This window comes from Ziziphus jujuba, chromosome 5 (genome assembly GCF_031755915.1).
Source record: "Ziziphus jujuba cultivar Dongzao chromosome 5, ASM3175591v1".
Classification (NCBI taxonomy): domain Eukaryota; kingdom Viridiplantae; phylum Streptophyta; class Magnoliopsida; order Rosales; family Rhamnaceae; genus Ziziphus; species Ziziphus jujuba.
The window spans coordinates 29,436,096-29,453,242 of NC_083383.1; the positions used below are offsets into that span (position 1 = coordinate 29,436,096).

The window sequence follows — 17,147 nt, forward strand, 5'->3', positions numbered from 1 at the left end:
CACAACCATGCATGAGTCAAAGCTCAAATTTGCATGAATAAAAAGTCAACTCTGGCACCCCTTGGACAGTTTGGACATCAACTTGTTTTGCTCATAACTTTCAAACCGTAGCTCCGTTTTCAACGTGCTACTAGTCTACGAACTCGTGCCAACGTGTACTTCGTAACGGTACCTCAGTCAACCTAGAATTCCAACTGGCTCAAAAAGTCAACTTTTGACCCCTTCGGTCAACAGTCAACCTCGGTCAACGTGTGAAAATTCCGACATGGTTCGGGACGGGGTGTTACACAGACCGTTATGGGATGACCGAGAATAAAATCCAGGGAAAGTCTTTCTAGACGGTGGTAAGGAGTGGCAAAGGAGTGTACAGACCTACATTTTGAGATGGTCCTTTGGCAATTTGACACACAGAGCAACGTACAACAAAGGAAGCAATTTGAGCTTTCATTTTAGGCCAAAAGAAATGTTCAGTGACAGCTAAAGTTGTTTTGTCACAGTTAACATGGGTAGCTAAACCTCTAGAATGAAGGTTGTGTATGATGAATTCACAAAGAGAAGTTCAGGGAATGCAAAGTTTGTCTCCCTTAAAGAGAAACTCCTCGGTGATGTGGTAATCCTCCGTTGCATTGTGTAATTGAAACTGTTCCTAGATGAAATAGAAGTTTTCATCTTTTGCCTAAAAGTCTTTAAGATGTGCAAAATCTTTCACGTTAAACTTGAGAACAGTGAGCAATGTATACTTGCGACCGAGAGCATCAACAACTATGTGTTATTAGCTTGCTTTATGGTGGACAGCATAATGTAATTTTTAAAAAACTCAAGCCAGCTGGCATGTAAATCATTGAGTTTCTTTTGAGAGTTGAGATACTTAAAAGGATGGTGATCACTATGTAAAATAAAGTCTTTTTGAATAAGGTAATGTTCCCAATGATCAAAAGCTCTAATAACAACATACAATTCTTACTTATAAGTGGATCATTTTTGTCTGTCAGGATAAAGCTTCTTATTGAAGAATTCAATTGGACATCCTTTTTGGGTTAAAACACTTCCAATGCCAACCTTAGAAGCATCGGTCTCAACATCAAAAACTCTATCAAAATTTGGAAGTTCCAAAATAGGAGCATTGGTGAGCTTCATTTTCAGCAAGTTAAAGCTGTCTTGCTGGGGCTGCTCCCATCTAAACTCATTCTTCTTGAGACTAGTTGTTAAAGGGGCTGCTATTTCACTAAAATTTCTGATAAAATTCTTATAGAAAGTGGCAAGGCCATGGAAGCTGTGGAGTTTAATGACATTTTAGGGTTGAGGCCAATAATAACTTGGATCTTTTTTGGATCGGTGTACCTTCTTTACTTATAATGAAACCCAAAAAGAGGATTCTATCATTAAAGAATTCACACTTTTGTATACTGAGGTATAACTTGTCTTGTAGGCTCTGGAAAACTTTCCTCAGTTGAAGCAGATGATCTTCATTCATGCAGCTTTAAATGAGGATATCATCAAAGTACACAACCACAAAGTGACCAATGGAAGGCTTAATGATTTGATTCATGAAGCACATGAAGGTGCTTAGGGCGCTATGGAGACTAGATGGCATAACCTACAATTCATATCAGCCTTCCTTAATGTTGAAGGCTATCTTTTGTTCATCCCCCAGGCATATCAGCCTTCCTTAATGTTGAAGGCTATCTTTTGTTCATCCCCCAGGCATATCCTTATTTGACGGTATCCATTTTAAGGTCAAGCTGAGAAAAGATTATGGAGCCTTCAAGTTTGTCTAACATGTCTTCCAACCATGGGATGGGAAACCGGTATTTGACTCTACTATCCACACACATCCGATAGGTTTTATCATTTTTTGGAACATGGAAAGAGGGGACCAAAGCTAGGTCTAATCAAATTTTTAGCTAGAAAATCATCCATAATTTCTTGAAGAATAGCATGCTCTTTGGGACTCTTGCAGAAATGTGACAAGTTTAGTAAGCTGGCTCTAGCTATAAGATCAGTATTGTGCTGAATATCTCATATGGATGGCAACTCATTTGGTAATTCATTTGGAGATAAATCACTATATTCTGTTAGAAGAGCTTGCATGGCTGATGGAATCAGGTTAGTGATAGAGCCTTTATATCTTTGAGGATAAAGGTAGGTATTGGAGTGGTATGTTTGGTGCGGCTTTGAAAAGGGTCAACACCGACAGTGAAGTTGAATGAATGTTTAGCACGTTATTTCTTTATTGAACTCTCAACTTGGGATGTGGGTGGTAGGAGAGCCATCTTTTTATTATGCCAAATAAAAGAAAAAAAAATATTCTTCCTTCCATTGTGTTGTACTTCTCTATCAAACAACCATGATTTTCCCAATAATAAGCGACAATCTATGGTGTCTACATAGTTGTTTCCAATTGAGAATGTCAAATTACACATTTCTGAATCCAAATGTCTAAATCTTGCTTGACCCATCCAATTTTACATGGCTTTGGATGTGGTTTGGTCAGCAGGTTCAAAGCAACAACTAAGACTTTAGAAACAACATTTTCAGTGCTACCTCCATCTATTATAACCTCACAAACCTTACCATTTATGGTACATTTAGTTTTAGAGAGAGTGTGCCATTGAGTAGGAGTGATTTTTTTAGTTAAGTATAGTAACTTTTTGTGAAATGCATATTATTGGATCCCAGTCAATATCTTCCCCATTAACTTCTTCGATTGCCTTAATAATTTCAGCCCCGTTGTCTTCTCCTTCACCTCCATATTTGTCCACTTCTTTGTGCATGTGCATGAGTTTTCTTTGAGGACATTCACTTGATTGATGCTCCACTTGGCTGCATTTGAAGCACTTGATAAGATATGGCCTTGCATATGGGGTTGTTTGTGGGATAATTAGAAATCTTGGCAGGATCATTGTTATGAGATTGAGTTATTGATGTCTAGCAGTGGCTTTGTTATTATAATCTTCGTGTTGTTTAATAATGAGATTGGTAAAGGGGTTGGTAGAATTTAACACCTTAAGATGAGGATGGTATTACTTGGGCCTATCTATGTAGAAGTTAGAAAGTGGTTTCCACTTGTGTGGGGTTCTTGTAGCTGAGTTTGGCACCGTTGATTGTCTTTTTACTCAGTTAGCCAAGTCAACAGTGGAATTGAGGTTGGCAATGTGGCTCAAGTGTACCTTTTCTTGAATTGACTTATGAAGACCATGTATGTACCTAGCTACTTGCTGCCGTTCTATTTTTTGCAAATTGTTATGTGAGCTAAGGCAAAAGAACTTAGTTGTTTATTCATTCATTGTTCCAATGCCTTGTTGGCAGCTATGGCATTACTCATAAAGTATTTGATTATAGTCCTCAAGTAAGAAACTGGCTTTGAGGAGTTGTTTCATCCTAAGAAACTGGCTTTGAGGAGTTGTTTCATCTTATGGCAAGATCTAATGGGTTCTTTTCCTTCCTTTCTCCTCTTAGATTGTAATTGCTCATGCCAAGCAGGAGCACCTCTCTTAACCTTATATGCCACCAACTTAACCTGCTGTGCCTCTGAGATATTCATATAGTCTAGAAATGATTCAACATTTTGGATCCAATCTAAGAAACTCTTTATGCCAACTTGCCCATCAAACATTGGCAAATCAATTTTAATTTTGTAGTTTATTTTTCGATTGGGATTGTACATAAGTAGTGGTGGTGGTCCTAGGTGCCTGAGATGTTGATGTGGAAGAAAATATTTAGGTTGTCAATGAGGATTGTCAAATAGAGTTGCTTCGATATCATCATCGAAGTCAACATTTTGTAAGGGTAGCTGAATGTGATGGTAATTTAATGGAGAATGAGATGGTGGTGATAGATCAGGACCAAAAGATAGGTCTACTAGCAGTGGTGGGTGTATGTAGTTAGAGTTCGGTTAGCCATTGATGGGGGACGAGCTAACTCTCCATGTCTCGATCTAGCAATGGTTGGAGTAATGGACGATGATGTTGAGTGTTAGAGCAAGGTTTGTTGAATTATTATCGTAAGGTTTTTGATTTGTTGCTCAATACCTTTTATCGCCGTTGGTATAGATTTTTTACTCTGATCTTCACCAGAGGTCTAACTATGTCAGGACCCATCCAAAATCGCTTTTCGGAACCCTAAATAAATTCTGATCCCAGGAAGACCCTATCGGACCGTCGTATGGAAAATTTAGCAGCATCTCCCCTAAGGGTAAAACATGCCCAAAATTTACCTGCATGAAAATGCACTCCTATATGGTACCACCTTATCTCTCCCACCTTACTACAATAATTTCCACAATAGCAGTACTTCGATAACAATTTATATAAAACACAGACGTATATATATACAATAGGAATAATCAACTTAAACAACTAATTATACCTTTAATCATTCATGTCTGCCCACATCATCCACTTATTGCTGTACATTTCAAATATTGTGTTACAAAAAATACCGATGCGTATAATAGGAAGAAAAGTAAAACAATCATCACATCAATAACAATAATAATAATAGCAATCGTTTTCATGATAAAAATAGTACTAATATCATCTGTCATATTTACTTGAAGGTAATCACTTGTCCAAGGACTATCACATAATCACAGCTGTCCCAAGGACTATCTCACCTGCCCAAAAACTACAACTTGTCCAAGGACTATTATCCTTGCCCAATAGCTATCTTTCTTGCCCGTAGACTGTGATACTTGTCCGGATTATATCATATGATGATAATAATAAACTAAAAGTAAAAAATAAAATTAATAATCATAATGATGATGATAATATTAGTAATAATGAAAATAATTGTAAACATAATTCTGATAAATAATAATTGTAATATTAATAACAAGAATAATATTAATGATAGTAATGACAATAAAAGTAATTAAGTATAATGTTAGAAACTAAGGTTATGAATAGATAGAATAGTATCAGATCAAATAATATTTTAAAATTAAAAAAATATTATTGAATATACGCTCGTATCAGGGGTACAAATGATACCCTCCAACATGTTGCGCAATCCATGATTCCAGCTGTTGCCGGCACACTGTTACCAATACAGTCTGGGGTGGTTGGCTAGATTGGCCATCCAATCTCCTGGACTTGTAGGCAATGTAGTTACGAGGCTAGCTCTTCATGGACCACATCGGATCGCTGTCCCCGTACGGTATGATACATACAAATATAAATTATTTATATATATATATATATATACAAAGGATACTTGATGCACATACTATATACCAGTGGTGTCCTATGATGCCCAGTGTCCCAAAGTACTATCTGACGGGGAGGTTATAGAGAGAAAACCAGCATCTAGGCCGCTCTAGCATCCCAGCAGCGTCGATGCTAAAAACTCAATCCCGGCCACGGAGGGGGGCGGCTATGGCCAATATCAAACTTGCATGCCCTTGGTCCAATGGCAACCACGGGAAAGTATAAACCTGCGTGCTCATCACACTCTACCAGTGCGCTACTCACATCTACAACTACAGAACACCAGTACTGTATGGTGCATCGAAAATCGATAAAATTTATAATATTATTTTTTTATAATAATATTATATAATATTATAAAAATTGAATTTTTTTTATGAAATACATTTAAATTTATGCACTTTTATCAAATTCACAAAATTCCGTAAATATAATTTTGATCATAACAAGTAAATATAATTAATTCCTTAAACCTACAATTCAATTTATAGCGAAAATATTATTAATGAAGCCATATAAAAAGTTATATGTAGTTAAATACATAAGATTAAATACTATCCAATAAATCATTTATTTTCAAACATCAAAATCTCATAAACACCGCTGAATTAAATACTTCCTTTCAAATTATATAATCCACATATATATAATTATATATTTTCATATAAAATCACACACCTCCATATATATATATATATTTATATATATATACCCAAATCTTTCATGATATATATATATATATATATGAATATGCATACATATATGCATCACCTGTTCACAATACGTGTATATATATATATATATATATATCAATCTATACACATGCTAACTATAATTTTTGTTTAATAATTCCAATCACCATACAAGTAAACTCACAAAAATCTATAATGATCCTTTCACACCTTCTGCATAATATTATCAACACTGTCCACCCTAATTTGATAAAATACAAGATGAACCCGTATGGCCTAAACTGCAAATTTGGGATTTTTTAGTATTTTGACAACTAATTCAAATTGATCATTTCTTTAACTCCCAACAATCATCAATAACTTAATTGTAGCAACAAGTAGCAAAAACTTGTTCAATTTCTATCCAATTTCAGCATAAACATAACTTAGCATCATCAATGGCAACTTTCTAAATACTCAACTATAATTCCCATTCTAGCTACCAATTTGAAGCTTATGATGAGAGCATTAAGAATATACCTTCAATTGGTTCAACTGATGCCGGAGATCGCCAGAATCCTATTGTGAAGTTGCTGCCAAAATGGGCTCTGGTCATATCTTGCGAATGAGCAAGATTTGAGCCAATCCAAGCTTGGAAATGGACTCAGAGGGCCCAAATTCGTGGGAAAGGACCCGTCACATGGTTGGTAGCCGCTAGAAAACCAACCAACAGGGAGGACACAAGTCGCTGGTGTTCAGCACCGATCCCAGTGTGTCCATCAGCCAATTGAGCAGAGATTCGACGGCCGGGCTCGCCTAGCCGTGGGCCATCCTGTTGATCGGTGCGTGGGGTCGTCTGATAGCCGGAAGAGATGCAGACAGAGAGAGAGGGACCGACGAGAGGGAGAGAGGAAGAGAGAAGAAGAAAGAAGAGGAAGAAGAAGGGAAGGAGAAAGTCCCGTGGGTATTTTCCCACGTGGGGGAGAAAAAAAAGAAAAAGAAAATAAATAAATAAATATATAAAATAATATTAAAATAATAGTAAAATAATGTAATATTTAATTGTCTGAAATGTGGCATTTACTTGTCGTGACACATGGCACCCTTTATAATGCTACACGTGGTGTCGTTGTTCATGCACAGTCACAGATCGATGAATAGTAATAGCTATTTCGGAAAAACTTCACAGGTCAGTAACTTTCCAACCACATGTCCAAATTGGATGTACCGCTAGTCTACGAGCTCGTATCGATGAGTACTTCACAACCATACATAAGTCAAATCTCAATTTTACAAGAATAAAAAGTCAACTCTAGCACCCTCGGACAGTTAAGACCTCAACTTGTTTTACTCATAACTTTCAAACTGTAGCTCCATTTTTGACGTGCTATTAGTCTACGGACTCGGGTCGATGCGTACTTCGCAATGCTGCCTCGGTCAACATGAGAAAATTTTGGCTTACTTCGAGATGGGGTGTTACAAACTACTTCCCTCATCAAAATTTCAAAATTGGCCATTGCAGATTTCTCGGTAATCTTCGAGCTTTTATACCAATTTGACGTAGAGGCGGTAAATAAACAAAGATAATGTCCCATCTAACAAGACATTCAATTTAGAAAATACTAGAATTCCCAAAACGTGATGCTCAATTTTATACGGTTTACAAACAAAAGAAAATGTGGTGGATCTATAGTAAACAAGTTGGCAATTTAATACATCTATTTCTACTAAAACGTGCTTTTGAAACTAATCATAAAAGAACTAAAACGGTGTGGTTTGAAACTCGTTTAAAGCTGGTATGTGGGGCTTCTTGGTACGTGCTTCACCAATTGTCACAATAATTTGAATTGGGTTCTATTATTTGTTATTGTAGCACTCTATTTCACTCTATTTTTGGTGTTGCTACATCTGCTTTTGCTACTACTGCTGTTTCTATTGTTGTTGCTGTTGTTTCTGTTGCTGTTGCTGTTTTTGCTGCTTTTGTTGCTACTGCTGCTCCTTCATCAGTGGGTTACATGTTCTACCTGCAATTCCAACTATATATTGTGGCAATATTGGCACAACATACTTCTATGACAATTCGATCTTTCATTCCAAGATCAAGCATTGGGCAATTGATTTTCACTTTGTTTGGAACCATGAGGCTAATGGACAACTTCGTGTCTCTGATATGTCAAGTTCAGACCAGCTTGCTAATGTCTTAACTCCCTAATTATCTCACAAATGATTACTATGATCCAAGATTGACATTCTCCCACAAACATAAATCCGAGGAGGCATAATAGTGCATAGTATAATTGGTGCTTTTTGTATCATGGATTTCTGTGTAATTTTGTCACGTGTATTTAGCGTGTGCATTGGATTAGGTTTTTATGTAAGCACTGATGTTTTGTACCATGTGTATACTTGATTATTGCTTAATTGAAGTTTAAGCTTTTTCACAACTCTATCAGCTCCATAACATAATAGCTTTTGCTTTTTTACCTTTATGTGTATCTTGTTGTGTTTATAACTTTTTGTAAACAACAATGCTATTGATACCAAAAATTGTAACCCAAATTACATGGCATCTAACATGTTACTCCATTTAATAATGCCACATCACCAACATTCCCAATTAATTAATTAGTTTTTCATTTTTTAGGTTTTATAATTTTCTTAAAACATAATCTACCCACAAAAAAAAAAAAAAAAAAAAAAAAAAGAAAAGAAAAAGAAATTTGTCTGTTCTCTTTCTCCTCCAAGCCATCTAACTAGCACCACCGTTTGCTTTGCCTCTAACGCCAGCTATTTTACATATTCCTGAAATAAGACAAAATTGAGTAACAACATGGTTTCTCTTAATCTCAGAATCTCATGTGGGTTTATCTCAATCCACAACATCAACTTTTTTTTTTTTTTAAATTTTTTTCTTGAATTTTGGGATGGGTATGTTAGTGTGGTGTTGGAATTTGTGGTTGTTTTATGCTAATCCTGTTGAATCTATAATAATTGGCTTTATGGATTAGGTGGGGATTTTGACATTAAAAAAAAAAAAAATTATGATGTTAATCAGCATTTTGCTAAAAAATGAATTTTGGTGTTTATAGGGATTTTAGATAACAAACTTGTGTAAATTCGTTAGTTTCTATTGAATCCAATGCCAGGGATAATAGAATGAGGCTTGTGGGATTGACAGGAGGAATCTCATCAGGGAAGAGCACCGTCTCCAATCTTTTCCAGTCTCATGGAATTCCCGTCGTCGATGCCGATCTCCTTGCTTGTGTATGTTTTTTCTTTCTTCATCCAGGTCCAAATGTAAAACTTAAACCGAATCTATAAAATTCACTCCTACAGAGAATTGGGCAAAGTAATTGACTGATTAATAATCATTCAATGGCTTGGCTTGAAGGTTTGACTCCATGGACGATATTGGCTTGAAAGTTTTCGAATATGAAACTTTTCAATATATGAATAATGAAACCCTTTAAGCACTTTAAAGTTTTCAAATATGAAACTCTTCAATATATGGATGATAAAACTCTTTATGCGATTGGTAGTTTGAAGGCTATATACCCAAATGAGATGGAAAAAATAGCCGAAGAAAGTGCAGCAGTTGACTCGTGTATAAGAACTTTAGCGGATGGTGATGGGAATTCCTGTTGTCTACTTTTTCTTCTTCATTGTCCTCCAAGAAGGAATAAATCATTAATGGACAGGTGCTAGTGAGATGGTTCAGAGGAGAAACCGAACAAACGTTGTTGTTTTTTTTTTTTTTTTTGGGATAGATTATGTTTTAAGAATATTATTATAAAACCTAAAAAATAAAAACTAATTAATTAATTAAGAATTTTATTAGTGATGTATCATTATTAAATCGACTGCCATGTCAATGCCATATCATTTGGATTACGATTTTCAAATTTTTGATATCCATAGCATTATTGTTTTATAAATCACAAAATGCATATGATCATTTCCTTCCTACCAGTTTGGAGTATGGAGATTCAAATTTGAATTATTATACAAGAAAATACTAATTTTTATTAGACTGCAATGACGTGTCCAAAAAAATTAGTCAGAAGGAGCTCAATTAAAAACATTCCTTTCAAAGAACTTAAATAATAATTATGATAATAAAGCCAAAAACCTAGTCGTGCATAATTAATAATTTTTGTTTTTTATTCAACTGTAATTGCGTAGTGATGTAAAACAATTAAACAGTTTAATGTCCTTAATAACTTATGTTCATTAGTTAATGCCCAAAAGTTATTCAAAAACAATGTCACAAAAGTCAATGTGATACCCAAAATCTTTATCTGTCGCCATCAAACACTAATATTTAATGATGACCCAAAAAAGAAAATGCTGATAATTAATGATTTTGGAAAGAAGAAGACACTGATAATTACTTACAAGAAAAACTTAAAAAAGGTCGACTCATGATTATTTATCATAAATTTAAAAATGATCAAACACTGATAATTTATCACTAATTCTCGAAATCAACAAAATGAATTTACGCACGCAAGGTGAAAAATTCTTCTGTAACACTTGGAAAATATTCGTATATATGTATATGTCTTAAGTTTACATCCCCAGCTATATAAGTGATAAAATTGTTTCCTATCGTGATTTAGAAGAAAATGTATTTTTAGTCAATATCGTTATCTAATGGAATAGTCACCCAAAGTAGGCTTGTTTTGTTTTGTTTTGGTTTTTTTCAAATGTCCAAAAAGTTATTCAAAAACAGTGTCACAAAAGTCAATGTGATACCCAGAGTCTTTATCTGTTCGCCATCAAACACTAATACTTAAGGATGACCCAAAGAAGATTCAGCTTATAAAAAAAAATAAAAAAAGAGAAGATGACCCAAAGAAGAAAACACTGATAATTAATGATGTCCGAAAAAAGAAGAAACTGACAATTAATTACCAAAAACAATATAAATAAAAAAACAAAACAAGAAAAGTCGACACAAGATTATTTATCATAAGTTTAAAAATGATCAAATACTGATTATTTATCACTAATTGTCGAAATCAACAAGATGAATTCACTTGCGAAATATTCGTATATATATGTGAAAATCTTTAAGTTTACATCCCCAGCCATACACGTGATAAAATTGTTTCCCATCATCTTTTAGAAGAAAATGTATTTTTAGTGAATATCATTATCTAACGGAATTCAAAGTAGTTTTTTTTTTTTTCTTTTTTTGGTTTTGTTTTTTATTTTTTATTTTGAAATATCAAATTCAATGGTTGTTGGATTCTATCATTTTCGTATCTCACAACTTGATTTTTTAAAATTTTTTTGGCCCCTTTCAACTAAAAGCATTTGAATCAAAGGTCTGCACATGCCATAACAACTTGAAGCGAGGTACTCCATTGGATCGGCATCAGAAAAAAATAATTGATTAATTCACTCTTCAGTAAAATATTGACTATGTATCGTACAATAATTGATTAATTCACTCTTCAGTAAAATATTGAGTATGTATCGTACTTTCACCTCTTACCCATTAATCCTGCCAGCGCATGTATGTTGTTGAGAATATGCTTACTAGATAAAAATATCTTAGTATTTTTGGACGTATAAAATTTTGACTTCTTTCCGAATCAATACAATTATCACCACCGAAGTCCACAAATGAAGCTGGCCTTTATAATTGATTTGTGAAGTCAATAAAATTATCAAAGCATAAATTGAAAACTACATATGATATGAATACCAACCATATAGTCTTGTTTTTATTTAATTATTTTTATTTACAGAGCGCAGCCGGCAGACCCGACCCCCTCCTCCAATAAAGCAGCCAAAGAGCCAATAAAAAGGCAGGGTATAGAAACACACTCACAAGTGAATTAGCAAAGAACACCCCATTAGAGAAAATGGACTTGTTCATTCTTTCTCTTCCTCTCTTTGCTATTGCTCTCTACTATCTCTATTGTGCTTGGAAACCCAGAAATTCCAATACAAATAATGAAAAGCTTCTTTCTCTACCACCGGGTCCGAAATGTTGGCCTATCATCGGCGATAACCTTAACTATATTTTCGGATCCCAAAAGGGTGGTCAGGATAAATTCTTCGAACAAAGGACCAACAGCTACTCTCACAAGCTCTTCAAGACGAAGTTGTTCGATGAAGATATGCTCTTCTTCTGCACCGCAGAGGGAAATAAGTTCGTCTTCTCCAACGAGAACAAGCTTGTCAAATCATGGTTTCCGAAAACCTTCGAGAAAATCTTCGCCGCCCCCAACAGTTCGTCGGTGATAAGAGACGAAATAAAAATATTCCGCAAAGTTGTTGTCCAATTTCTCAAGCCTGAGTCGCTGAAAAATTATGTGGATATCATAGACTACGAGACCCAGAAGCACTTGAAGACGTGCTGGGACGGCAAAAAAGAACTAACGGTGTTCCCGCTGATGATTAGCTACACCATCGGATTAGGTTTTCGACTCTTCTTGAGCACCGAGGTCGATCCGAAAGAAAAAGAAATACTTGATCACCAATTTCATGATGTTTCCGGTGGGCTTTTTCCGGTATTTCCTTTCGATCTTCCCGGAACGAAGCTTAACGTAGCCATCAAAACTGCCAAGCAGATCACCAAAGTTGTTGAGAAGATGGTAAAGCAAAGGTGGAAGGAGATTTTGGAAAACAAGGCTGCCTTTGAGGATGCTCATGACGTTTTAACCCACTTGCTCATGGAGGCAAAAGGCATGTTATTCAAAAACGACTACGACATCGCCAAGAAACTGTATGGCTTTGTCAATGGTGCATATGAAAATCCAAGCGCTTTGATTTCTTCTATCATGTTCTATCTTGCCGATCTTCCTCAAGTTTACGACCGGGTTCGTCAAGGTAAATTTTATTTTATTACTCTGGAAATTTCCATCTGGCTAATTCTAAACATCTCACGTCCAATATGTAATTCGGATGAAATAACCCATAAAGTATATTTAATTGTGTATCTATATTCTATAAAGATATATAAACATATATAAATATATATATATATATAAATATATATATATATATATATTTACATTTTTTTTTTGGCTGAAACTGTACTGTATATATATACATATATGTTGTGGAAATCATAAATTCATAGCCATGCTCTTGCTTAGTTCTATGTCTATAAATAGATAATAAAAATAATGACAGAGCAAATGGAGATTGCAAATTCAAAAGCACCCGGAGAGCCGTTGAATTGGGGGGATATAAAAAAGATGAAGTATACTTGGAATGTGGCATGTGAGGTTATGAGACTGGTTCCACCCACTCAAGGAAATTTTAGAGAGGTCCTTACTGACTTTGTCTATGAAGGATTTCATATCCCAAAGGGATTCAAGGTAATAAGAGTTTGTGACTAAACTACCCTTATAATTGCGGATTTTTCTATTAATTATCATCATTTGGCAAATACTAATTGGGTAGGTTTAATTATTTTTTAATTTCTTATACTAAAATGCCTATTTAAAAAATTAAACCTTTTTAAATAGCTACGTAACATATAAATCCTATTAATGATTCTCAATAATAATAATAATAAATATAGTATCCTTTTATAATTATATATGACTAATATTTATGATAATTTTGATGTTGGTATATATGTAGATACACTTGAACGCCTTTGCAACACATAAAAACCCGAAATACTTTCCAGATCCAGAAAAGTTCGACCCATCTAGGTTTGAAGGAGACGGACCAGTTCCATTTTCATACATCCCATTTGGAGGAGGACCTCGAATGTGTCCCGGAAAAGAGTATGGTCGTTTGAATGTACTGGTTTTCATGCATAACATTGTCAAAACTTACAGATGGGAAAAGGTGATCCCGGATGAGAAAATTACGGCCAATCCACTTTCAGCACCCAGCAAAGGCCTTCCTATTCGTCTCTATCCGATCAATTAAAAATCATAATTCTGCATTTGGACTCGTCAACTCGCTTGCTTGCAGGACAACCTTTACATGGTCCATGCGTTTCCATTTTTTCTTGAACGTGTTTGTGTTGTGCTAATAATATCTTGATGCATCTACCAAAAAAATAAATATCTTGATGCACTTTGTATTTTTTTTCCAATTGTTTATTTAAGTGGGTTATCCCACTTGGTGGCGATCGTTTAAAATTAATTGTAAGTGTTTGAAAGTTTCATAATTTATGTGAAATTACATGAATACCCCTCGTAGTTCAAATTAAACTTTGTGTTTGACAGTTCAAATTAATTATTAGTGTTTGACAGTTTCATAATTTGTGTGAAATTAGACGAATATCCCTCTTAGTTCAAATTAAACTATGTGTTTGACAGTTCAAATTAATTTATGTCATAGCTTCGCAATTTTTACACTATCAGAGAACCGCGTAGGTTGAGATGCTTAATTAGTTATCTTTCTTTCAACGTCACAATTGTTTTTTTGGCAAAATACAGGTTAATATTTTTTATTTTATGTTTTTTTTTAATTTGGGATCTGTTAAAAAAATTACGAGAAATAATATTTTTTATTTTTTAAAAAATTATATATTAATTCATATCCATTAATTTTTAACAGAAATCGTTAGAAAATGATACATATTTGATCCTTAAAATTTATTTTATATATATATATATATTTTATTTTTTTTTTGATATTTTAAATTAATTTTTAAAAAATTAGTTAAAAAAACCTAAAACTCTAAACAGTATAGTTTTAATCCAAAACAAATTCTATCTCAACCATCCATCTGTTCATCAACTTCATCGTCTTCTTGCGTGCCTCACTTTTATACCCAACTCAAGTTCAAACCCAATCAAATCCTCCGGTAACAAAAACAAATCATCTTCAACTTCATGTTTTTCTTTCTTTATACCACTAGGAGATACCCTTTGCTTACGGAAACAATCGCAAAAGTTGAACGGTGCATTTTGGTCCATTGGATGGAAGGTACAAATTGGCGACTTGGAGAAGATGGAGGCTTCTCCTTGCGCTTGACTTTTCATATGAGAATCAAGTTTGGGTTTTGAACTTACAAAAAGAATCTTAGAGGCTTTATCATTCCACCACGCCAATAAGCCCAAAGACGTATAGAAACCCAATCCTCCGCAAAGCCAAGCCAATGCTTCATATTGTTCATAATTCACACTTAAAAATTAATAAAAGAAAAAAAGAAAAAAGAAAAAAGGGCAACTAAAAATTTATACTTTTAAAAAATCCTAAGTACAAAATTTTATACCTTTCGAACTGTTAGCTCAGCAGGGTAATCAACGCAAGGCTCTGGGAATGGGAGTGCCATTGTCCCAAACAAGGTCGTCGTTCACAGGTAGCTGAAGCACAAAGAGCAAGTAAAAATATAATTGGGGCCTGGAATTTTTTTCTTTTGGAAAAATATAATTACGAGTTTTTCTATTAATTGTCATCATATTATGACAAATTAAATGTATATATACTCCATGTGTTTCCATATTTTTCTTAAACATGTAATTGTAATCATATGAAAAAAAAAAAACCTTTTTAGACCGTTAATTGAATTGTTACATAACATATGAATTTTATAATGATTCTCAACAATGGTATCAAATACATATTATCTTTTTATAATTATATATAAATGATTAATATTTATGATAATTTTAATGTTGGTACAAATCTAGATACACTTGAACGCCTTTGCAACACATAAAAACCCGAAAACTTTTCAGATCCAGAAAAGTTCGACCCATCTAGGTTTGAAGGAGACGGACCAGTTCCATTTTCATACGTCCCATTTGGAGGAGGACCTCGAATTTGTCCCGGAAAGAGTATGGTGGTTTTCATGCATAATACAGTCAAAACTTACAGATGGGAAAATATGATCCCGGAGAGAAAATTACAGCCAATCCGCATTCAGCTCCCAGCAAAGGCCTTCCTATTCGCCTTTATCCGATCAATTAAAAGTCATAATTCTGCATTTGGAATCGTCAACTTGCTAGCATGCAGGACAACTTATATATGCCTGCGTGTTTCTATATTTTTCTTGAACGTGTTTATGTAGTGCTAATAATATATTTATGCACTTTGTATTTTTTTCAAAAAGTTTATTTAAGTGGGTTGTCCCGCATGGTGGCGACTGATAAATGCAATAGTTCAAATTAATTATTAGTGTTTTACGGTTTCATAATTTATGTGAAACCCTCTTCGTTGAATCTATATACACGCCCATCATAGCAAAAGTGTATTGTTCAATACATGTTTATTGTGAGAGCTTTGAACTTTGGATCTCCAAACCATATAATTTGACTTACAAAATTAATTTGCGTTTTGGACTCGTATAAAATAACGTAACCTGTAAATTAAAATATGGTACCAAATTAATTGAGAACTTACATATATATATATATATATATATATGTGTGTGTGTGTGTGTGTGTGTGTGTGTGTGGACGTTGATTAACCAGCTATTTTTTCTTTGTTGAATAATTAACAACTAAGTTTGACTTCGACTGTTTATATCATAAAATAGCAGTGGCGGATCTTCTCATATTCTTTACTAGGGCTGGGCAAAACCCGACCCAAACCGACCAACCCGGCCGAACCGAACTATTTGGGTCGGTTTGGGTTGGTTTTTAACTGTTAAACGGGTCGGTTCGGTTACATATGTATTGAATCCGTGGTTTTCGGTTCGGGTTACGGGTGGGTAGAAAATTTACCCAATCCAAACCGAACCGACCCATAATAATCCAAAGGTGAAGGTTTAGTCATGAAATATGCATGAGGTCCAAACTGGCCCAAACCAAAATTACAAAAAATTGGGCTGAAAGTGAAGCTCATCATAAGGCCCAAACCGGCCTAAACAAAAAATAAAAAAATTTGGGCCGAAGCCCATCAGAAAGCCCAACCCAGCCCAACCCGTGAACCCAACCCAAACCGAAAAATATTCATTCGGTTCGGTTCGGTTTGGGTTGAATGTAACGGTCGGTTCGGTTCGGTTTTGTACCCAACCCAAACCGAACCGGTCGGTTCGGTTTAAAAAAGATCACAAAACCGAACCGAACCGAACCGAGCCCACCCCTATTCTTTACCATTAATTTATGCCACAACTTCGCACTTTTTTGCGGTATCAGAGCAGGTCCTGGGTAGAGCCGCTTAATTAGCTAGCTTTCTTTCAACTTTACTTTTTTTCTTTTTTTTTTTTTTTGGTTTGTTTTTTTTCACTTTTTGTCTCCCACACTATAATTGACTTTGAGAGAATTGGAGTACAAGGAAAAATTAATGGTCGATCGGATTGGGGGAGAGATAAACAGGGATGTTAAATGGATATTTT

The 17,147-nt window shown here is 34.7% G+C and overlaps 1 protein-coding gene across 1 annotated transcript; it reads left to right on the plus strand.

The window, feature by feature from the left end:
- Nucleotides 1-11,717: 11,717 nt before the first annotated feature.
- LOC107421655 (beta-amyrin 28-monooxygenase) lies at nt 11,718-14,070 on the plus strand. The gene is made up of 3 exons (XM_016030933.4): nt 11,718-12,724; nt 13,031-13,218; nt 13,487-14,070. Exons 1-3 carry the CDS (start codon nt 11,755-11,757, stop codon nt 13,781-13,783), a joined length of 1,455 nt encoding a protein of 484 aa, XP_015886419.2. The 5' UTR covers nt 11,718-11,754; the 3' UTR covers nt 13,784-14,070.
- Nucleotides 14,071-17,147: the final 3,077 nt, after the last annotated feature.

Coding starts and splice junctions, on each gene's coding strand:
- LOC107421655 (XM_016030933.4), top strand. CDS start 11,755: ATGGACTTGTTCATTCTTTCTCTTCCTCTCTTTGCTATTGCTCTCTAC. Junction 12,725..13,030: donor TTACGACCGGGTTCGTCAAG/GTAAATTTTATT, acceptor AAATAATGACAG/AGCAAATGGAGATTGCAAAT. Junction 13,219..13,486: donor ATATCCCAAAGGGATTCAAG/GTAATAAGAGTT, acceptor GTATATATGTAG/ATACACTTGAACGCCTTTGC.